At 49.0% G+C, this 23570-nt stretch overlaps 1 protein-coding gene across 44 annotated transcripts in view; it reads right to left on the bottom strand.

Annotated features, from left to right (window-relative positions):
• MSI2 (musashi RNA binding protein 2) overlaps positions 1–23245 on the bottom strand; it is a 192273-nt gene extending 169028 nt beyond the window's left edge. For 29 of the 44 annotated variants that reach the window (XR_014936433.1, XR_014936434.1, XR_001559041.3 and 26 more), the window contains exons 1-5: positions 22887–23245; positions 22739–22779; positions 22587–22668; positions 22342–22426; positions 18695–18736 (exon numbers count right to left, since the gene is read on the bottom strand). Coding sequence is in view for 36 of the 44 variants with exons in the window: in XM_085521928.1 (XP_085378054.1) it covers positions 18695–18736; positions 22342–22426; positions 22587–22668; positions 22739–22779; positions 22887–22948 (312 nt within the window). In the remaining 8 variants the exon portion in view is untranslated. Of the gene's footprint in view, positions 1–18694; positions 18737–20737; positions 20862–22341; positions 22427–22586; positions 22669–22738; positions 22780–22886 lie in introns of those variants that run through there. The other 15 variants (XM_085521948.1, XM_085521936.1, XM_085521940.1 and 12 more) reach the window with 6 other exon arrangements.
• Between the last annotated feature and the right edge of the window lie 325 nt (positions 23246–23570).

Raw genomic sequence — 23570 nt, 5'->3', positions numbered from 1 at the left:
CCCTCAACCACAGATACACAGGTTTCAAAAAGTAAAGAACACTCCAATTTGTCTCTGGATTCCCAGTCCCTGACACACAAAGTGAACACAGAGAGCAGCACAAGATGGGGGAAGCAATAGATTTTGCAAAGTTTTATCACCAAACATTATTTGGATTCGTTTTCATGGCAGCTCTCAAGCAGCCTTATCAAACACAACATTACAGCCTGGACTTCTTAAAAGTACTTCACAACAGAATCTTTGAGAACCGAGTTCAATTGTTACGCTATCCATTAAACAGATAAGAAACTGAGGCACTGAGTTCTTCATTCAGCAAACACAAGGAGACAGAATTAGAATGGAAACATGGCAAAAAAAATAGAACCAGAAAAACAAGTAACCAACATGCAGGAAGGTTCCTCCACACAGACACAGCACCAGCACAGCAGCTGCTTTCACGCAGCCCCAGCACCGGTTCTCACCATCCACCAACACCGAGTTCTGAGAGCCGATGCAGCTGGAGCAAAGAGAGTTCACCAGGACGCCGATGAGGAACAACTCTCATCCTCTGCCCAGCACAGGACCACAAATGGCACCAGCACTCTGCTCCAGCACAGACAGGCTCTGCAGGACCTGGCCATACACACAGTCCTGGCCCGCAGGAGGTGTGCATGGGATGCATGTGCCAAATGCCGGAATTAGATGAAATTAAGCATTCCTATACATGCCCCATTTATTCCTAGTGCATTTTCCTTTACTGATTACACGTTTCAAATGAAGGCAATGGAGGGAAGAAAAACTTGGATAAAAATTAATCAATCAGCTACTTGAGCCTTTTCTGCTTTCACAAATAATCAAGTGATGGTGGCAAAGTATCGCAGAGCATCGTCCCTGCGTGATGAGCTGAGAAAGGTCGCGGTGCAGGGCAGGCTCCCAGCCCTGTGCACGTGGCAATCACAGCAGCAGGGAGCAGAGCAGCAGCACACAGCCGGGCCAAAGCTGACATGTTGTACACATGCACAGATGCCAACTTCGAAGTCCTTTGTTTGTTTGTTTTTCAGTTTCTTAGTTTAGTTTGAAAGGAGCAAAAGAGGATTAGAAAAAGTCAGTGAGTTGAGCAGGACTTCACCAACACAGCCCTATGTATGGATGGTCTCTGAGAGGTTCTTTTCACACAGTGCCCTTTTTCAGGCTCAGGTGAGGGAGCAGAAGAAGCAATTTGAGATACTCCAGGGAAAAGCGAGCTGGTACTCGCTGTTTACTCACATCCCCAGGTGAGAGTCCACTCCCAGCCCTCCTGCACAGGGCCAGTAAGTGAGCTGAGAAAGCAACGAGCTGTGTGTGTTGCCTTATGGAAAGCTGCTGCTGGATGATCAGGCAGAGATGGGATAACTTGCATCAGGATATTGAATTGGACTTCGTTACGGCATAAGTTGACTTAAAGTGGCATTAATGGTTATGGAAAAATACTCCCTCCCCCGCTACGCAGGAGACTGATCAGACCAAGCAGAGCTTTGCTTGTAATGCTGCTTATTTGACTTAAGGCCTTATTACAGTATCATGCTGCTGTTTCGCTTCTAGAGAGAGGGATGTCTTTACAGCATTAAAAAGGTCTTGTGTTTAATTAAATTAGCTGCACCTGTATATATTATGAGCAATAAATCAACTATAATTTGCAACCATAGGCAGCTATTAATCTTCCCTGTGTTATTTATTGCTCAGCATCATTAGCACGAAGGCTCTTTCAGGATCCAGCAAGAAATAGCAGGTTAGGGACCAAAGGCAATAACTCACCGCGCTGTCCCCTCTCCCTGTTTCAGCTGTGTCAATCACACATCCTGTACACTTGAACAAACACAGATACGTCAGCAATTCTGGCATCTGCTATGTGTGCGTATGCATACATACATTTATACATGAAACAAAATTTATGTTCCCCATGCATCTGGGTCTTGACTTCTATTTGCAAACATCTAACTGGCAAAAGGACGTAACTCAAAACATGAAGCACATAAATTAAAAATAAACAAACAATACAGCCCTGGATTTTCACTCTTTCACCTCACGCAAAGAAACGATGCTGCAGTACTCCAGCTATGCCACATATCATCTCTGAGTACAATTTAGAGACTTACTCACCTAGAGATCATGGAGCACAAACCAGCACTTCAGCAAATAGCAGCAGCTGGCAGCACTTCCAGCCCTCTCTGACTTTTTTTCTTTAGACACACAGATGTGCTACTGGATTTTGCACAATTTGGCTCACATTCAAGACCATGACAGCATTATCAGTTCATAATTTACTCACAATCACAGGGTTCAGGGAAGAGTTGGTGTGTACCAGCCACAACTGCAAAAGGTGGCAAAGGCAATCCTTGCTTATGTTTGCAAAAAAACATGATTAAACATATCTGTCGTGCCCTCCCACCCTGCTTTTGTTCTCTCACCTTGCTCCTGTCCCCCCTTCCTAGTTAAGCCATCATTTAAAGAAGCAAAAATAAATCAAGATCACAGGAGATGAGAAACCAAGTGCCGAATCCTCTACCTGTAGGTTGAGCCCTGTGCTGAGTGCCTGCAGGATGCAGTCTGTGTGCTGCTTTCTGCTCTTCTTACTCCTACTCTTTTTTTAAACTGCTGCTGCATTGCAATGATGTTCACAATGTATTAAATACTTTCCCTGCAATATTTTTCAACTGAATTAACTGACATGAGAGCGTTACGCAACAGCTCATGTAAGAGAAGTTATCTCAGCAAATGCACAAGTACTTCCAGTGCCTGAGGTTGCTGCTCTGTCACAAGTCCACTCCTAACACATCTCTTGCAGCTTCTATGATTCCAATACTTTAATCTGGAACCACATCTCAGCTCCTCCTCCCACCCCACGTGTATGTATGTATGCATACAGTTTTATTATTTTATTCTTTTAAATAACAGTAACAGCTGATGGTGACGTAACCCAGTGCTGGAGCTTTCAGAGAAGCACCATCGGGAGACACACAGTAAATTCATGCCAACCCAGCAGGAGCAGAGGACAACTGCAAAACACCCTACAGTGGTGCCAGGGTGAGGGATGTGGCACAGCAGCCCTTCAGCATTCACAAACATCACTGCTGTGTCTCTACAGGAATGCTAATATTTACTACTTGTAAAGGATTGGCAAAATCCACATTAGTATCTGGGCCCGCATTTACAAAAATAAAAAACTCAGGGCAGAAACAAAGCAGCCTTTCCAGAAACAAGCAAGCTGAATTTCAAGCAACGTTGCCCAGATGACAGGACTGAGCAGACCAAAAGAAGGGCTCATCAGATGGAGCTACAGCCCCTCCCAGCCCTTCTCCAGCCGGCACCACGTACCCTCCCCTCCTCGCTGCGCTGGGAATGACAGCAGCTCATCTTGCAGCCCAGCTGCTCTGCCCTCCTCGCCACAACACTTTTCTCAAAGCCATCTCTGGAAACAGCAAAGCAAACACACATGACTTCTCATGTGTGCGGGCACAGCAGCAGGGACGAATGAGTGCAGGCACACGCACTGCAAACTGCCAGGCAGAACACGCTGCAGCACCAGCACTATTAATAAAGAGAAAAATTAAAAGGACATTCAGGAGTGTGACGAGCTAGATTGGAAACTGGCACTGGATGGGGAGGAGGGAGTCCTGACACTGACCCCAACAGGATTATGTAAGCTAAGCTGCCCACGATCATCTGCTGCCTGGCTCCGCTGTGTGCTGGGCACTGCTCAGGGCTGCACGGCCCCATGTGCTCCCAGGACTCTGCACACAGCATTCCTCCCTCCTCCATACAGGATTGAGCAGTGCACAGTGTACAGCCAGCAAGCAAAGCGCAGGCACAGGGCTGGAGCTGGATCTGTTCCTGCCACTGGAGCACTGCGTCCCACCTGCAAAATCTCTCCAGTCAGCACATCAGGAGCCAGCCCACGCCTCCAGCCCTACGGCACACACTGACCCACACATGGCACCAGTTCCCATCCAGGTGGACCCTGTGAAAAACCTTCACTATTCTTGCAGAACTCCTCAGCCAAGGTGGTATGTTTGGCTCTTACACCCGCAAAGGAGCTTATAGGATTTGACCTGCTTCCCCACGACCCAGAAGTCCAGCACCTACAGAAGGAAGGCACGTCTGCCAGCTAACAGCCCACTCCTCAGGTAAGTTCTTCTCTCTTGGTCTGGGATCAAGTGCAGCCCAACACAAGTCATTAGGGGAACGTGCCAGCCACCAGCACCTCTGGTCCCTCTTCCCACATCCCGCAGCCCCAGTATGAAGTGAAGCAGGGCTGGATGCACACTGGGTTCAGGCACACAGCACCAAGCAGAGCACCCGCATGCAGTACCACATGGATGGCACAGAACTGGCAGAAGGCAGTGCACAACAGCAGCTCCTCTCCTCCAGCCACGGGACACAGATGTTTCAAGGAGCTCCTGCTTCATTTTAAATGCATTCTGCAGGATCTATAGCAGGTAAAAACCTCTCAGAGCACATCTTAACCAAACACGCAACAAAGACTGCACGTGCCCTGCACAACCCTCCAGAGTACAGGGCCACACTCAGAGCCAGCATCGCGCTCAGGGGAGAGGCTGGTGATAAAACAACAGCTCCTTGTTTACAAAGCCTGGACACAAACTTCATAACCTCTGAAAATTAACGGTGGCAGAGCTCAGAATCTACTTTGTTGGCTATGTCAAACACTGGCAGACACTGCCCAAACCCTGGTGGAATGGCAGGAAAATAAGAGTGGTCTCAGCATGAGCAGAGACTTGATTATCTGCAATTAGCAAATCAATGATTCTCCAAGACACTGATTTAGGCCAGCACTTCTTATTAGCAACAGTCAAGGAAAGCACAAGGGCAAATCGCATCAGAGCCCAGCTCTCAGATACCATCTCTGCTGAAAATCCAGGTATTATTTTGCAGAGACTCAAGAGATGTGCAAGCAGCATTGCTCCAACAAGCCTACCAGGTACAGGCTGAACCTGCCCGTCAGTTTGGTGGCCTCCATCACCACCACAGAAACACAGGAGTGCAGTTATTTTACTCTGAACAAGTTGGTCTCCCAGGTCACCGGATGCTGACAGCCCCATCCCACTGGCACACTACAGAAATGCTGCTCACACTGCATGTTGACACCGTCACTGCAGATGAGAACAGGTGACTGGTGAAGTCCTGGGAAGGCACCCATTGGTTTAGGATTAGGCCCTTCTGTTTTTAAACACTTGATCTAATTTTGTCATGTAGCGTTACACAAAAACACAGCTCCGTATTTAATCTCAGAATTAAACCATTAATTTGCAAATTACAGCATAGTAATACTCTCCATTAATAATGCCATTACGTGGGTTACATTTGTTTTCTATCTAGAAGTTTAAACACAACAGGTCTCACTCGAATGGCTCAGAATTAAACCATTAAGTCCATTTGCAATCAGGCACAAAGACAGGTATGGTGTAAAATACACAACAGCAGACAGCTTGAATATACATTTTACTTTCATTTGCCTGAGACGCTTGTGCCAAGAATCCACTTGAGCCTGCTCTTCACTCTCTTTTAATACAGTTAGGAAGAAAAAAATTGTTTCTAAATGATTAAAAGCATAACACTGCCCAGTGCCATATACCCTCCAACAGCCTCCCATTTGTGTGACTGTCACTGAAACCATATCAGAGCAGTTTTATGACTCGCAACGTGTATTTTTGGTTTATAAATCCCTACGCTCACAGAGGAGTCGCTGGAAGGAAAAAAACTAACCCAGTCACTGTAAAATAAAAGCACACACAGAATCAGTCATTCAGATATTGAAGTGAAGATTCAGCAGAGCAGCGAGAGAAGTTCTGATTTATACTCCAATGGGGTCAAACTAACAAGGTCAAGTCGGGTTTCAGCTCCATTATTTGCAGGCTCTCTGCACAAGCACCTCAACTACACAACGCAGCTATTTGCAACCCAGCTCAGTTAGTGAAGACACACTGGGCTATGCTGCACCCAAAGTTGCTCAGCGTTGCTTTTGCCAAGACAAAAGGACGGGTGCTTTAATTCTTCCCCTTCCCAAGCCCAGATAAATTCCAGCCCTGAAATACGGGAAATTAGAACAACAAACTCCAAAGACACATTTCCAGCAGGAAAGAGATCCCAAACAGTGCTCGAACCCCGCAATAGTTAAAGCAGCGCTGCAGCCCCAGGCCCGCCGGCTGCAGCCAGCTGCTACCTGCCGCCCTGGCAGCAACGTACCGGGAAGTGCAATTCTGAGCTCCTCTTTTCATCTCTATGGTGACAAAAAGCTCCGTGGAGGGAAATCAGGGTGCCTTCTACTCAAAAGGAGTCTCATTTCCAATGACTGCCTTTCACAATATTTTAATTAAATCTCCAGTGGGGAAGCTTTAAAATATATATATATTTATATATATTTTTAAGATTGCGGGGCTTATTTATGACAGCTATAGTAAAAAGGGGGATGGAGGTAGTTTAAGAATTTTGGAAATCAAAAGATTCTCTGGCTGAAGACGTAAGTCTACCAGCTGCAAAGTTTTATAAGCCAGGAGGCAAAGGGGCCTTTTCTTTTTTCCAGTAGGCATCTTCTCCCAGCGTAGCTGAGGACGAAGGGCTGCAAGGAAATGGTCTGAGCACAGCCCAGGCCTCACCAGGTGGGCAGACCCCAGAGAAGCCCCTCAGTCACCCTGAATGGCACTGCAGGTAGCAAGCTGAGATTCAGCTGCACACTGAACTGATGGTGCTTGGAGGCTGCAGCATAATGGAAGGTCACATATCTATCCTCACACCTGAAGATTCCAGGTCACTGGCACTGCACAACTCAGAGGCCCCCAGTACAGGGCAGTGCAGGGCCAGAAGCCCTCCAAGCCACAGGGAGCCTGCAAATGGCACCAAGAAATCCAACTGCATTAGCAAACATGAAGCTCTGGAGAAAGACTTCACCTCCCATCCCAGCTATCTCATATAATCTGGCAATAGCACCAGCTTACAGAACTGTTGAAATAACACATTCATGCTGCAAGGTGTATGAACTCCTAGAAAGCAGGCGCTGTGATCGCATGGAGTTCACACATCATGAGACAAAACAAGATGAGCAAGTCACCAATTCATGTTTATTTTGAAGTATAATAGTCTACTGAAATGAACAGCAAAACCTAGCTAGGCCTGGGAAAAGAAATACTCTCATCCACCTTTTAAGAAGAAAATACAGGTGCAGGGAGAGGCAATGCTAAATAGACTGCAAGAGACAAGCTCAGCTCCCAGCAGGTCCCAGCTCAGCCTTTACCATCATGCAACACAACACAGATTCCTCAGTCAGGCCAGCTTCTTATCCAACTTCATCCTGCTCCTGGAAATTACTGTCCTATGAGCCACCCAATCCACAATTGCTTTTGGGCAAGTCTGCATTTAAACCCAGGACAAAGGCCAGGCCAAGAGGGAGACCCTGTGAAGACCTCCTTCCCTCAACCTCATCTCCTTTTCTAAGGCTGTCTCCACAATGCTCCAGAGCTCACAAAGGCCGATTATCTGGAGTCCTAAAAGCAATACAGCTTCTGCCAAAGCCCCGGTAGGCACAAGTACCTTCTCTACAGTCAAGTGTCAGAGCAGAGGTGGGAGGCATTCAGGATCAAAGGTTTCTTCTGGACTGACACAAACAGAACAGCCCATTTTTCATGTAAATGATTATTATTTTAAAATCATAATCACTAGTGAAAGTCCAGCTACCCCTGTACATAAAACCCTTTCCACATATATATTTTCCTGGGGGAAAAAAGGCTTATCCCCACAAAGGAGTATGAAATAAATTGCTTTACTGAAGGTTAATAATATCCTGTCGCTGTGGTAAAAGACTCAATTACAAAACCTTCAGAAGAGCTCCCAAGGAACTCATCTGCCTGTAGTGACAGAAGCTTAAATAGCCAAAACACAGGGAACAGCCAAGCACTTCCCAAAAGAGAGGGTAGGGGGAAAAGATGGGGAGGTTAAGTGAAAAAAACTGGAAATTGCACACTCAAGGTTATAAAAAAAAAAAAAAAAATCTCACACACACATACGAAGAGGCAGCCACGATTTCTCTTTGCACTCACAGTTCTCTATAATCTCAGCAAGAATTATGGCCTAGGGAGACCGGCACTAATTTTAGTATCAGATTTATTATGCAGCAGGGAGCAGAAATCAGCCAGGCCCGTCTCCTGCTCCTGACGGGTGGAACGAGGCCGTGCTCCAGGAAGGCAGCACAGAGAGCTGAGGCCTGGAGCAAAGCAGAGCCCCTTGGGCAGCCCAGAACCACCACACAAGGGTGCCCCCACATCACTGCCCACCGCAGGGTCCCACAGCCACAGCACTGTCCCAGTGGAGCAGGCTGCAGCCTGCAGGTGCTGGGGATACAGAGCCATGGAGCAGTTCTTCCTCCTCTGTGGAGATGCCACAGAGGCATGAGGCACATCCTGCACATGCAGGGGACTGGTGCTGCTCGACCTTGAGGGCAGCACCACACTGCAATGGCAACAGGTGCCAAAAATGATCCATAAGACAGTTTCCTTCACTGAAGGCCCAGCTTCAGCCCCAGACTACTCACATCCTGTTAGGACATCCCAGGGCTCCCAGCTCCTACCTCACTGATTTCCTAAGTAAAACTGAGCAGCTGACTGCAATGGAAGATATGAGACAGACTTCAGCTTTTTCACTTCTGTGCCTGAAAAGCACAAAGAGCACAAGAGCAAGGGGCAAAACAGCACAAAACAGACTATGAATCCTGGCCTCAATGTAGCAAATTCAAACCACCTAAACCTACACCCATTCTGGCCTGCCAGCTTCAACGCAAACCACCAGAGCTCTACACAACGTCACTTCAGCCATTCTGGCTCTCATGCAGCAGAAAATCTCCCGCATTTCTCCAGAAGAGAGAACCTAAGAGCCTCCTTACAAAACAGGCACCAGGTTATAGTTCAGGAATGCCACATCAGATTTACTCACTGAATCAAGCAAGCCCTCCTTCTGCAGAGCAGCAGCACATCATGTGCACAGCGAGTTCACCAAAAGCTACTAGTATACTAACACTGCACATTTCACAGCTTCGGGCCTGCCAAGCAGCAAGAAAAGGATCTTGCACACAACCATCTAATTGCCTCTTCCTCTCTCCACCTCTTTACAGCCCAGAGCACATTTCTGCCCGCATACCCAGCACCAATAAGCAGGCCAAGCAATTCAGGACTTGCTCTCTGATCTCTGTTCCACCTCAGGAAGCGCCTGGCAGCACCCATTTGTCTGCTCTGATCCAACGATCTCCAGTTCTCAGTAAGACAAACAGGTGCTGCTGCCCTTCTCAGTCAGAGGATATTCAGAACATTTCAAGGAAACAAAGGGAGGTACTTTCTCTGCATATGAGGGACCTGACAAAGACCTCTAAGAACATTCAGAAACAGCAAAATTCAGTTTGATATATATGCATTGATATATAATGCTTAGTCTGTCAACCCTGTTCCTTCAGCTGCAAGCTGGATGAAATAAGGTTATGCTTTCAGCAGGGATACTTGCCTTCCCTTTCTTTTTTCTGTCTCCATCATTTTCTAATGAATTGACACTTTATTTTACTTCCCACATATTGCAAGAGCTCAGGATTACACAGCAGCTGAACCAAGTTCCTCACACATTCCCATCACCTTGCTGCATTCTAATGACAGTGGTGGGAACTATAAAAGCATGAAGACAGATCATCACTTCTTATGTCTGCAATTATAGTTCCAATAAACTTTCTTCATGGCTCTTTAGCATTGAAGCTTTCAGACCAGTAACTAAATTGTTTTAAGTTTTTTTGTATCTTGTGCTTTGCTATCACATACGCATGCTCAACTGAGAGGGAAATATCTCTGCCAAAACGTCCACTGGAGACAGCCAAGAAATATGAACCGACTTCTAATAATGATGACAAACTCAAAGCCAGGCCCACAAAACTTTGGGGAAAATCTTAAGTTTGGAGGGCTTTCACCAGTCACCTGGTCTGATCTGCAGGACTGGACACTGAGGATGCAACTAAATGAGAACAAGTCAGAAACAGCCATTCAGGACAGCTACTAAAACTGCTGGGCACACAGCAAACACAACCCGATACACTGACCACAGCTCACCACAATTCACCAGGACTCAGCCAACACAAGGACTCAGGAACAAAGGCACCTGGCAGGGGCTCTCCCGACTGATGAGTGTGAGCAGGAAGTGCATGTCCCTGGTGCTGCTCTGCAGCAGAAGCATCGCAGCCACCCCCTTTGGGTACTGACGGAGGAACGAGGGCAACACAGTGCACAGCCTGCAGCACAAAGCAGGCAGCACAAAGCACGCAGCCAGCCTCCAGGAACCAGGCCACGGGGTGGAGGAGCGCCCAGCACAGCTGAGCGCCCAGCTCTGCAGAGAGGAGTCCAAGGGGCCCCGGACACCTGCAGCTTGGCAGGCGCCCTGTTTTGCTCTAATCACGGAGGGCATCGGGAGCAGCCCTGCAGTGCAGCGCTCAGCACATTTGAGTCTGCTGCCAGCTTCTGCCCTCGCCTCTGCGCTGCTGATGCGCTGCCCCAGCCCCCACGGGCTCACGTGACAGCAGTGGCCGCAGCACCACACACCACCCCACACCATGGCCCCATGCCTTATCTCGCTTCCCCCTCCCCAGAGCCCTGCCATCACTGGTGGGAAGGCAGAACACGCAGCAGGAACCTCAGCACAGTTCAACCTCTACCGTGCCACCGGCATGCCTGAGTCAGGGCCTTGCTTACAAGTTCTCCATCAAAAGCCGTTAGAAACAAAACCTCAGGTTAAGCCCTCGCCCAAGTCTCCGAGCGATATTCTTTGCTCACACACTTCCTTCCCAGCACCCAGGGACGCCATCAGCATCTCTGCACAAAAGGAGACCGCAGACCTCGCAGTACCTGGCCCAGGGCTCAGGAAACGGATGTGCTCCCTGCCACAGAGATACTCCAGATAATACACGTGCCCCTTCTGCTCTGACCTCTGCCCCTTCAGGCTCACAGATCTTCTGGGGATCTCTTCAGGACACTGCATCAAACACCACAGCACACAGCCCTGCACCCAGTAGTGGGGTGCCACTCCTGTCCTCAGAGAGCTCCTATCACATTTCACACCTCCATATCAATTTCAGATTTCTTTTTGTTTTCTGTTCTCCTCCACAAAGCTATACCATGTGCTTGATGTAGTAAGCTTTGCAGGTCTGCCAAATACAATACGAGAAGTAGGCAAATTTCACCAGCAAACAAACATTCTCTGTACTCCTCTGCAGCAACGTGCAAACTTTTGACAAAAGGAGAACCACACTGTACATACCAGGGTCAACATGCAGCTCAGGCTCAGGGCAGAGAGTAACACCTACACACCTCTGAACATAAGTGATTGATAACACAGCCAAATGGAAGACCATACAGAAGCTTCGTTCTTTCAGTAAGCGCTGTGGAAAACCACAAGCAATGCCCCCTCCAGCAGCACCTTCGTCCAGCAGCACAGCTGGCAGAGAACCCCACTGAGGGTTTGCTACTGATGAGTCTCCAGCACAAACCAGGCCTCCAGCCTGAGCAATACTGCAGCGTGGCTGGATTTACAATGTCTGGGACACACACTCAGCTCCTTGTAACCTCCTTACACACCCCATTAATTACCTTTCAGGAGGGTTCCTGAACAGCATTCACACAGCAACTGTTAGAAAACCTCGACTGACTGTAGGTGCTCTGCTGCTGCCAGCATTCAAGGAGCTCCGACTCTTGCCGGCACTTCACAGCCCTTCTTTTAAATAAAGCAAATCTTCAAAACACTTTTTTGCTCTGTGCTCCTCACCTTCCCTTTGATGCAAAACTGACCCACAGAACAACATAAAGACAAGCTCAGAGTCAGGAATCTTAAAACACATGCGAAAACAACACAGCACAGGGCTGGGGACACCAGAGCACTTCCTCCCCTCCAGGCAATACCAGCACTCACTGTAAGCCAGAGTGGAGCATAAGAGCTGGAGCAACCACAGGGTGCTGCCCAAGTTCTCAGCCACAGGAAGCAGCACAGAGGCCTCGCTCTGGCCATATCTCACAGTTGTAAAGCACATAAAAGGGAAATTTAAACCAACAGGGCTTAACAATTTCAAATCCTGGGACTACTTGATTAACTAGAAGTTACTTTCTTTCCCTACCCCACCATTTTCCCTCCCACCTGCCAGGCCACCTCATTACTGTCACTCCACATAAGCTCCTGCTGCAGTAGCTTTCTTGGACCTTTGGCCCTTTAGCCAGCTTGAAACTCCTTCTCTATTGTATATCAGAGTTAGTGGGAAATTAATGCAACCCGCTTGCTGGGGGGGGGGGAAGGGCAGAAGGAAGGATGCCTTCTGCTGCTGCTGACACCACCTTCCCTTCACTCTTCTTGCCACATGCACTTCATCGATATACTAAGCAGCGTTGCTCACATTTAACTGTCCTTGCTAAAATCTCCAGAACCATTCCTCATGTTTAAAATGCACAGGTGTTGGCAGGGTAGGATCCTTGATCAGAAATCTGAAGTTCCCAGGTACGATAATCTGTAAATTAACCGTACTTGATCCCAATGGTGCACACAGCTGCAGCTGTTCCAGCACAAGGAATGGCTGAACAAGGGCAAGGCACTGCCTCACATACTACAAATGTTCTCTGCGCCCAAACAACAAAGCAAATATTTTCAACAGGAGTGCAGCAGAACGCCAATGTTTAGAAGTAATTTATTAATACCTCATGCTGATCTGACTACAGAGATTCACATTAACTTTGAAATTACTCAGCAAACCACAATTTCTACAGCAACCTAAGTTGCACACTGCTCACATAGTTTACAGAAAATTGTTCCAGTAACTCAAGCAAACAGAACGTCATCCAGTACAAGACACTACATTAAGCTTAGACTATGATTTTTGAAGAGCCAGATGCCACATGGACCCAGCCTCACACCTGCACTTACTTCTGTCAGGCAACAGCACGCCAGTATCTTCGTGTCACTAAGATCCTATGGTCAAAGTGGAACAACTGTAAGAGAGATGAAACTGGTATATCTGTAAGAGAAGTGATGGACCTGACCATATTCAAAGTGCTATCAAACACACCAAGTAATCTTTTAACCTCTTTCTGCTACAAAATCCACAGTTCAACAAAACATGTAATAATGTGCTTTTAGTCCAGCCCCATTCAGCAAAGCACTTACCCACATGCTTATGCCAACTTAAGTGTATGCTTAAGTGCTTTTGCACAATAGGGACAGGGAAGGTTCAGGCCCTGCAGATGAACCATTTGCTGAAATGCCTACTCCTCTTCCCATCCCCCCACATTGACTGGCTCTATTTGCAGTCTTCCCTGTTCACAGCATAATCCAAAACGTGTTTGTAGAGAATACTGAGATACAACAGAAATGCCAAACAACTATTAGGAACAAAAATATCTACATCTGACTTAATGAAACAGAAGATTTTCTTTTTCCTTCTCGACACAGCACATACCTTTATCTACACACATTACCCCTGTTTCAATAGATCACTAAAAATAAGTTACAAGTTCCCCTAATGCTTTGGATTTCACAACATTTATAAGACTATCACCAGAGTCAACAGGCTAAAAAAAGAATCCATTAGCATTAACTGGGCTGTCACTGGCAGTGACAAATAAATGAATTTGATGGTTTTAGATCAGTCATTAGTAGACCTACCCCCGGGCTGATAAAGGCTCAGCACTTTGCAGACGAGATGTACTCAATCTGGAAGCAGAAAGGAGCACGCAAGGGTGTTAGTGTGCTGCTTCTCTTCCATTTGCCTGTCCTCCCCCTTTTCTGACCCTCTCCTGCCGTATCCAAGCAGCTGGGTCTTGGTGCAGAGGACTTACCTCTGCAGATGAAAAGGCAAGTGATGTTCAGTTTAAATGTTCATTTAACACTAAGTCAAAAGAAAGGAAAACACACTAGACACGGGACTATTCATAATACAAAAGCCATCCTTAGGCAACAATAATAGAAAGACATGCATTTTACACAGTAACAGGACAGTCTCTGGAGGTTAAGGACAACATGAACCATCTACCTGAATGGTTTAGGGAGAAGAAAAATGTTTACATTTCCAAAAGTAACAAAACCCAACAAAAGTGACAAAAATCCACCTCAACTCCAGCTTCTGACAAAGCTACTGCACTCACAGAAGGCCCTGCACAGACAATTCTTCCTCTGGCTGCCAGCATCAAAGAACAGAGATCGTGTTCTGCCTCTACCAGATCACAGAGCAAGAAGCTGAGCTCAAGAATGATCAGTTTTAAACCCCTGATCCCCTACTACCTGAGAAGATAAGCCAAGACTCAAACTCATCAGCTTTTTCATTTGACCACACAGTGCCAGAGAGAGACAAATTCTACGAGCAGCTTACAGCACACAAGGCATGTCCACCAGGACAGGCTGCAGACACCCGGACACTGGCCATCAACTGCCAAACCAAGTCTCTCACACCATCTGGTATGGGTCTCCCACTACTCTGTACACAGAAGATACAGCAGCAATAATTAAGATATACACATATGCCAAGAGCAGAAAATAGTACCTCCCTTACTCTACCCTGATATACAAATGTAGGGAAACAAAATGAATGAAGATAATAACAACAATAATAGTAGCAAGGTCTGTCTTTGCTGCTCGTAACAGCCAGGCAAGGAAGGAAGGGCAGCAGGAAAGGAAGAGTCCTGAGCTCAGATGGTTTTTCCAGTTTGCAATATTTCATAGAGTGCACCTTCCACCTAAGATGGGGAGCAGTAGGACTAACCTGGAGGAGTTTGGAGGAAGAAGCAGGGGAACAGAACTCTTAATTCTCGAGGTCCATCATTTGCTTTGGAATAAAATCTCTTTGCTACTCTGGCTCACATTTACCAGCAAAGGGATGCAGACACCCCACCTACAGTCAGCTTAATTGGAATCAGACATCAAAATCCATTGGTTCACTTTAAAAAAAAATAATCCCGGGTTAGCCAAAGTGTTATTCCAAAAGGGCATGCCCTCCGTTTGCTGCTCTGGAACAGTCAGCTTCACGTGGCTTTAATCAGGGCAACTCCAACGAAAGGAGAGTTGTTGCCGCTCTCTTTTTCACCCAGGAAGGAACAGATGTGTAGAACAGCACCTCCTGCCAGCCCAGCCCACCAGCAAGCACACACCAGCAGCCACAGCCACAGCAGAACCAGGGCTGGTGCCACAGCATCATGTCAGGACAGAACACACCTAACAGGAACACTGTATTCTGTGCCACCATTTGACTACCAATCTAACCGCCCCTCTCCCCACATAAAACTCTTCTATTTTGTGCTGGACAGTCACCACCACACTGCCCAGCGCTCACAGATCAGCTCCCCAGTAACACAGAACCTCGACAAGAACAAGCTGTGCTCTGGGTTGGCAGCAGACAGAGCACCCAGCCCAAGAGATCCCAGAGCCAGCAACAGCAGCTGGGCAGCAGCAGCTCAGCCCTGCACACCCAGCAGCACAACTGGCCACATGTGGGCAATGGCCAGCAGGTCACAAGCATGGCACTGCCCGATGTCACCAGGCACAACAACACAAGCAGTAAAGTACCGCACCATGAAGTCACACAAGCACACATGTACCATCGAACAGCTTCCTCACAGCAGGGGGAGGTGGGAATGTATCACATTTGAAAACATCTAATGAACACGATAAATCTGGTAAGGCTTCTCCCACATAACATAGCGGGTAAGGTCAGAGTCAATAGTTGTACACATTAAAAAGTCACATCACTGCAGCCTTCGGTGTTCAAAAAGGGGTACCCAGCTGCTTCCTCCCGCCTGGCTGCTTTTTAAGGATTTTTATGTCAGCAGAGTTAAAAATGATCAACTGCTCGAGAGCTCCTTCCAGCATTTGGAAGCAAGACAGATTGCTATCAAGGAACAGCGGCCTCCACAGCACCCCGCTATATTCCTTCATCTCCCTGTTAGCCACACACCGGAACCTCAGCAAGTTAAAGCTCTGCAGCAAATGTCCAAAAACAGCAGCTTGAAGTCGCTGCACAAGGAGGGGAGCATTACACACCAGCAATCCACTGGGGGAAACCGCTGAGGATTTCTGGAGGGGCCATTCGCAGAAAACCAGGGTGAATGCTCTGCTGTTCCAGTCTGCCACTTCTCACTCAGCAGCCAATTTGCATCACCAGAGAGGTGACACACCATGGAGACATAGCTTAAAAAGCCCAAAAGAAAGCATTTTGCTGGGATGCAGTCTGAAAGAGGGAGCCTAGCCAATTAGCATGGATCCAAAGGGAGAAAGCAATGCACACAAACCATTATGCGTGCACAAAAAGTGAGCGTGACCCTGCAGAGCACAGCGAGCACATCCCCCAGCCAAGGGAAATGCAGCCTGGGAGCAGCCAGCCACAGCCCCTGGGCACCACACAGCCCACCCTGTACAGCCTCATGGGGAGCACAGCTGGGGGATCTGCTTGGGGGAAGGATCCCCTCTCACACCTAGACAGGCACGGCACTGAACACCATTCATTTCCACAGCCCCAAGTGTTAGTTAATTAGACTCCAGAACAGTTGCATTCCAACGCACAACACTCAGTATTCAACTGGAATGAGGGAACAACTGAAGTCCAAAACCTCACATCAGTATCTAAGTAAGAAACAGAAAGTCCAGATCATAAAACATGGTCCAGAAAAACGCATCACAAACAATGCAAAAATCTCTTCTTCAATGCACACGGTTTTCTACATCAGTTTCCTTTCAGTTTTTTTGTCCCCCCCAAACGCCACGCAGGAATCCCAGTCCCATGGGGGACAGAGCATAGACAACACAACAGATCGCACCGCACAACGCACTGCAGCAGTGCCACCCCTCTGGGGAGCAGCCCACACCCCCAGCTTTGCCCCTCGCCTGAAGGATGATTGCCACCAACCAACCAAAGCCTACTTGGAGAACAACAAAATCCCCTGTCTCCCTGGTAAAAGTTTCCTGTTAAAGAATGCACAAATCAGGTCAATTTAACACAGTAATACCCACCACATAAGACGAGCCCTGATTTTTTTTTTTCATTGTTTTAGAAGAAGTCACCTGGGACAGTTTAACAGCTCCGCTGTAAGCGTTATAAACTTTCACAAATGGCACTGTAGGAACAGACACCTGGTAATTGAAGGCAGTTTAAAAAGTAAATAAGCCTTTAAAGGCATTGGAAGGAGGAAAGGAGCATCAATCACATTGAGAGATCACCTTCATGCAAGATCACCTTCTTTAATTACAAAACCTTTCAGAATCCTGGAAACTTTAAAAATCTCTCTGAAAGACAGCACCAAGCCAACAACATAATCCAGAAGCCGCAAACCCTCCAAGTATAAACTCTGCTCAGCACGGAAACAAGCCAGGCAGCTCATTATTCACTAATTAGTTATTAGATATGTCCAATGAAGAAAAGAACCCTTGACTCCTTTACCACGTTCATTTGGTTCACAGCTCCGCAAGCACACTGTTGGATTTTCCTGGGTTTTCTTCTCTCCCCATTTTCCTTTAAAGAAACCACCAGCATCTCTCCTGCCACATGCCCAATGTTCCTAAATCACACATTGCTTTTTTCCAGATGCACATTTTGTACAATATTTATTGCTATGGTCCCACAATTAAACAACCTGCTTTCATACGAAACCACATACGATAAAACCATTGCTCTGGACTTGCTCAGGTGGTCTCATGCCACAGAGGCTGTTAAATGCTCCTCTTTACTGACTTCCCTCTGCAACTCCACAGTCTTCTTTCCTAATTTTTCAACCAAAACAATCCCAAGCGAACAGCGTGTACAAGTGGCACACAGCAGATAAATTCTTCCTATAGATTCTCAAGAACAGTCAGAAAGCCAAAATTTTTCTTTTAGCTTTCAAAATTCAAACACAAGTGCAAGCGCTTCGGGATTTGAAACTGATCTGCTGGTTTTGTTAGGCAGAACCTAAAGAGCAACAGCCACTTCTGCTTCCCAAGGAAATGGCACCTAGCGATAACTCAGAGCAAAGCACAACAGCAGCCACGTCCGCATGCAGCCAGCGCGCCTTTGTCCCAGCATGGAACGCAGCCCCGCGCTGCCAGAGTGCCTTGCAAGGAGGTCACTGCTCCAGCCTGCCCAACTTAAAGCTCATTGTTTCCCTGTGCTTGCAAAAGAATACCCTGTGGCCTGAAGAGTTCACAGCTCCACCAGACCTCGCTATCCAACGCTTATTAGTCTCCAAACGCATCTCTGAAGTTATACCAAAAAAAAACTTGCAAACAATGAAGGCAGAGATATACCCCCATCCATCACAACCACAGAACTGAAAGCTCAGCCCGAAACAAGGCTGAAATCTGCGCTTAATCCAAATGCTCTCCATAAACACCAAGCAAAACGTACTGCAGAAAAGAGAATAACAAACCCAAGTAATGCGACAACAACCTCCCACTGGTACCAGAGAAGCCTCTGGTTTTCAGCCAGCCAGCTGACCGGGACTCTGCAAGGAGACAGTTAACTGCAGGCATGGAGCGGCACAAAGCAGCTCTCCTGCAGTTTCACAGCCATGCGCTGATACCCTTAAGACGCCATGCACTCCGGCTTTAAAAGCTTTCATTGCCAATTCCCTGTTTGAAACCTGAACTGCCTGGCAACAACGATTCTCTGTGTGCCTAAAATCCTATTATTGATCCTCCTACTTACCTTAGGCTGTGCTCGTCGGGGAAATGCAACTTTAGGGTCAATCTGAGGAAAAAGAAAGGAGAAATCAACAAGATAGCTTTTGTTGTTAGGGCAGTTTTTGTCTTTTTTTTCTTTTTTAAAATCACTGAATTATTAATCTCTCATTTCTCAGGCTCATAGTTCAGCACACTGGGCCCTACAACTACTCTGTAAGTGAGAGATCACTTACAGGCTGGGATTGTCAGGGACTTTCTGGCAGAGGGAGGGAGACGGGAAGGGAGAAAGCAAACCACTCTCCTGTGGACTCTGAGCACAGAAAGGCAGCAATCCTGATCGAGCCCTACCCATAGACCCTGACACCTGCACCTTCCTTCCGCTGGGTTTTGGGTTACTTTGGTCTTTGTTTTATTCTTCTATTTCATCAACTGACTGGCAGCACCAACACAAAATGCAAAATTCTAAGTAAAATTGTTTCAGTTTCTACTGATTATTAGAACTGAATTGTTAGAAGGACTATGAGATTATCCTTCGTGACAGCGCTCCTCATGGATCCGCTACAGCATTTCCCCAGTGAACAGATGAGCACTGAGAGGCCGCGAAGGAGCACAGTGGAGGTGGGGGAAAGAGAGGAGAGCAAAACAAAACATACAGGCACTGTGAGCAGGAGAGACCCAGCTCTCCAAAAAAGGTTTTCCAAGATGGAGTTACGTGAAGTATTCCTGAATGAAGCAGGGACAAAAAGGACCAAGAAGATCAGTGAGCACATCTTGGTTTCATCCCCCGCTCCCTTCAGACGCAGCACTGACACCTACTGTGCTGCATAAATTAAAAGCCACATCCACTTTGCAGTTCTAAAATGTTCATTCTGCAATTTTAAAAGCAACTTTCACATGGGGCATCTTTACCAGCCGCTCTCTATCTCCCAAAAATCCCCTGAAAACAGAAATCCACCACTGTAAATGAAGGACTGGATGTAAATAAATAATCACACCTTTTAGGCAGTGGTCTGGTCCAAACTGTCAGAAACAACTGCAAGGAAGTGTCAGCATGCTGCTGATTGCACCTGTATTTTTAGCAGCATCTACACATACACACATTCTAAGCAGGTAAAGACAGGGTGTTTCAGAGGACTACATCCCACTTGGCCATGCACCTTGCCTTGACTGCCTTCTGTGCTCTTTGACTGCATAACAAACGCTGACCCTGACCATGTGAAGGTAGAAGCAGAGGCTTTCATGCCTTGGGGTTGGCTGCATTTCACCCCCTGCAGCTGCCCCAAAACAAGGAGGTGTTCCACTTTGGAAGCGTTATTCGTGTGGTGATTTCTGTGACAAATAACCTCTCCTAAAGAGCAGCTCTACTCACTTAATATGCCAAAACTGCAAACAGCACCAGCATTTGAAGTGCAATTGATCATTAATTTGCCTGCATCAGATACAAATACAGTACCTCTCTTTTAGAACACACCTGAGAAATGAGTGATTACATGCCACTTCTTTGTTCAAAAAGCATTAAACAGATATATATATTTTAACTAGAACACTAACCTTTTGCATTGAGATTAACATTATCTACAATTACATCCAACACTGACTAGCATCTGTCTACTGGGGCGATACAACAGGTATGGATGGTCCATGCAGGTACCCAAAGGCAAACAGGAACGTTCCTACAGCTGCTTCCAATGGGAAACTTTGGCAAAATGAGCACCGGTCCCACCAGAACAACACAGTCCCACAGCAGAAAGCAGAAGAGCCACGACGTTCTGAAGCCAACCGCTCCTTTCTGAAGGTCAGTCCAAAGAGCACAGAGCTCTGCACCACAGCAACACTCCTGAGCAACCCGGCTCTCCTTCCTACAAACTTTATGCCCAACGCTGCCATTCCCAGAGGCACCCCACGGCACATCCATACCTTTTGCATAACCCTGTAACTACTTCAACAACAAAAAATTCTACCAAAAAAAAAAAAAAAATCGAGTTAGTTGGGTACAATTCTACTTACTGTATCTACAGGTCCGCTAGGAAATGACTATAATACTATTTCTGATATGAATGGCCATTACCTAAACAAAGCTTTTAACGTAACTGTAAACAAGAGCGACGTTTCCATGCCAATACCCAACCGATCTGATCTGCCTCCTGCGCTGAACGTTGAAACAGAGTCAAATGCTGTTACACCGAGCAGCAGCCACTGCAACACCGAGACACACGAGCTGTGCCCCTCCAGCCCCGCTCCAACTGCGCTCCTGTTAGAGCTGCCTCCATCGCACCAGGCACACTGACCCTCGAAGAGCTTCACACCCCTCCCCCAAGCAAAGCAAACTAATACACTGCGGGGACTCCGTGCCATAGAGGGGAAAGCTGGGGAGGATGGGATCACGGGCAGAGGAAGAGAGGGTGCCCTCCCGGCACTTCTTAAACTCTTGTTCAGATATTGTTTGTCTTTCTTCTTCCTAACTGAATTTATCTTAAAAAACACACAGAATACGGCCGTACGCCGAGGTCTGGTGACTTTAATCTCTGGAGCACAGTCAGATCCGTGATTGGACCATATCTGATTAAACCCCAAATCAAATTACAGAGGCAGGCGAAGGCAGGGGCCGCGTGCTTGGACAGGCCCAACAGAATCTGTCAGTCGGGCTCAAACATTACGTTCCACCTGCTTCCCAGGGGCTTTGTGCTTCACATCAACCCCTTCAAGGGCCACACGCTGTGCTCAGCCTGCCCTCGGTGCAGCTGTATCACACCCGGGTACAGCAGATGCTCCAGCACCGAGACAGGACTCTCCCTTTCACTGCTGTAACATCTCAGCCCCAGCACTGCTAAGTGGCACAGCCGCGGACACGTGCCCAATGGAGCACTCATGCAGGGCTGAGCCCTGCGGCCCCTCCATCCCCAGCACAGCGCTGCTCTGAGTGGTACCAGAGCAGAAATGACCTCTACCGGCGTCCTCCCCAACCCGCTGCTGGGCACAGCACCGAGACAGCGCGCGAACTGCAAACTTCAGCCCCAGCACGGCCCTGGGTGCAGGGAGGCAGCGGGGGCTGGACACAGCACTGAGATAACGTGGTGTGGGGGCGAGGGGACAGCTCCCTTGGTTTGGTTTTTTGTTTAAATGTTCATAAAAATATATATATATACATATATAGATAGATGGATCAGCTGAATAATGTCACGTTATCCACTGGAGAGCGGCTGTTGTAAAGAGCTTTGCACAAACAGCAACCCGGTGTGTGCAGCTCTGCCAGCCCTGACCCTCCACGGATGAACGGATCCCACGGGGCCCCAACGCAGGATCAGGGAGCGGCAACAACAGAGGGGACGGCACGGCAGGTGGCTCTGGGACAGACTGCCGCCAACATCACCCATCGAACATCGCATCACCCATCGAACATCACTCATCATCACCCACGGAACATCACCACCCATCACAGCCACGCAAAGCGCCCCGCAGGAAACCTCCTGCAGCAGAACGCCACAAAAAGTTCGGTTTCACCCTGGGATTTTTTTCAATGTCATCGCTCGATAGAACGTGAGGCGTGGGGAGGAGCCACCGGCCGGCAGGGAGAATTGGGATTAAAGCGGAAAAAATACAAAATAAAATAAAAAGTTGCCGCTTTCGCGAGTTTGAGCCGAATCCGGCGCGGCGCTGAGAACGGCCACCTACCGTCTTGGAGTCCAGCTCGTGGTGCGGCTGGGCCAGCACCTTGTCCACGCTGCCCGGGTCCGTGAACGTCACGAAGCCGAAGCCTCTGCCGAGACAAAGAGCGGAGACGGGCGGGGGGCGATGAGCACCGGGGGGGCCGCACCGCCCGCACCGCCGCCGCTTTGTTCCGCGGGGCGGCCCCGAACCGGGCAGCAAAGTTTTGTCCGTGGGGGGGGGGGATGAAGAGGAGGGAAGGGGCCGCTTACCTGGAGCGCTTGGTGGTGGGGTCCCGCATGACCATGCACTCCCGGATCTCCCCGAATTTGCTGAAGTAGTCGCGCAGACTGTCTGCGGGGAGAGGAGAGCGGGGGGCAGCGCGGGCACGGTGGGGGGGCGGGGGGGCGGGCGCGGCGCCTACCTGGGGAGGTCTGCCAGCTGAGGCCGCCGATGAACATCTTGCTGGGGGGAGAGAGCGGAGCGGGGCTCAGCGCCGGGCCGCCATCGGCCATTTTGACGGGGCACGGCGCGGAGCGGGGCCGGGGGGGCCCCCCCGCCCGCACACTTACCCGGGGTCGTGCTGCGCCTCGCCGGGGCCGCCCGAGGTCGCCTGGCTCCCGTCCGCCTCCATGGCCGCGCGGCGCCCGCAGCGATCCGCGCCGAGCGAGAGACCCCCCCCCCCGCCCGCCGCCCCCGCTGCCGCTGCCGCCCCCCCGGCCCGGCCCAGCCCGGCCCGGCCCGGCCCGGCTCGCTGCGGCGCGGCTCCGCTCCGCTCCCCTCCTTCCCTTCCCTTCCCCCCTCCTCCTCCTCCTCCACCACCTCCTCCTCCTCCTCCCTCCGCTACCGGAGGACCTCACTGGAGCGGCGCCGGGGAAGCGGCCAAGATCCGTCACACGTGGGCTCGGCTTAGCTCAGCGCCGCGCGTCCCGCCCCCCCCGCCACCATCCTCTCCTCCCTCCATCCCGCGACAAGGGGCGGGCACAGCGCCGTCGCGTGGCCCCGCGTGACGTCACCGCCGCGCGCGCCCCCCCTCGCTCCGCGCGCGGCCCCGCCGCGCGCTCAGACAGCGCTGAACCTCCGCCAGCCGGGGGCGCCGCGCACCGGGCCGGGATGGGGCTGCGCTGCGGTGAGGGCGGGTGGAGGCGGGACGGGCCTCGGGCTGAGCTCAGCGAGCGAGAGCGGGGAGCCCCGTGTCCGCGGGTGTCAACACCCAACACCCCGGTGTCCCCACGTGTGACGCTCAGCATCCCGGT

The sequence above is a fragment of the Coturnix japonica genome, chromosome 22, assembly GCF_054131305.1.
Source record: "Coturnix japonica strain WE chromosome 22, WE-NBRP24, whole genome shotgun sequence".
Taxonomy (NCBI): domain Eukaryota; kingdom Metazoa; phylum Chordata; class Aves; order Galliformes; family Phasianidae; genus Coturnix; species Coturnix japonica.
This window is presented reverse-complemented; position numbering and strand designations above follow the sequence as displayed.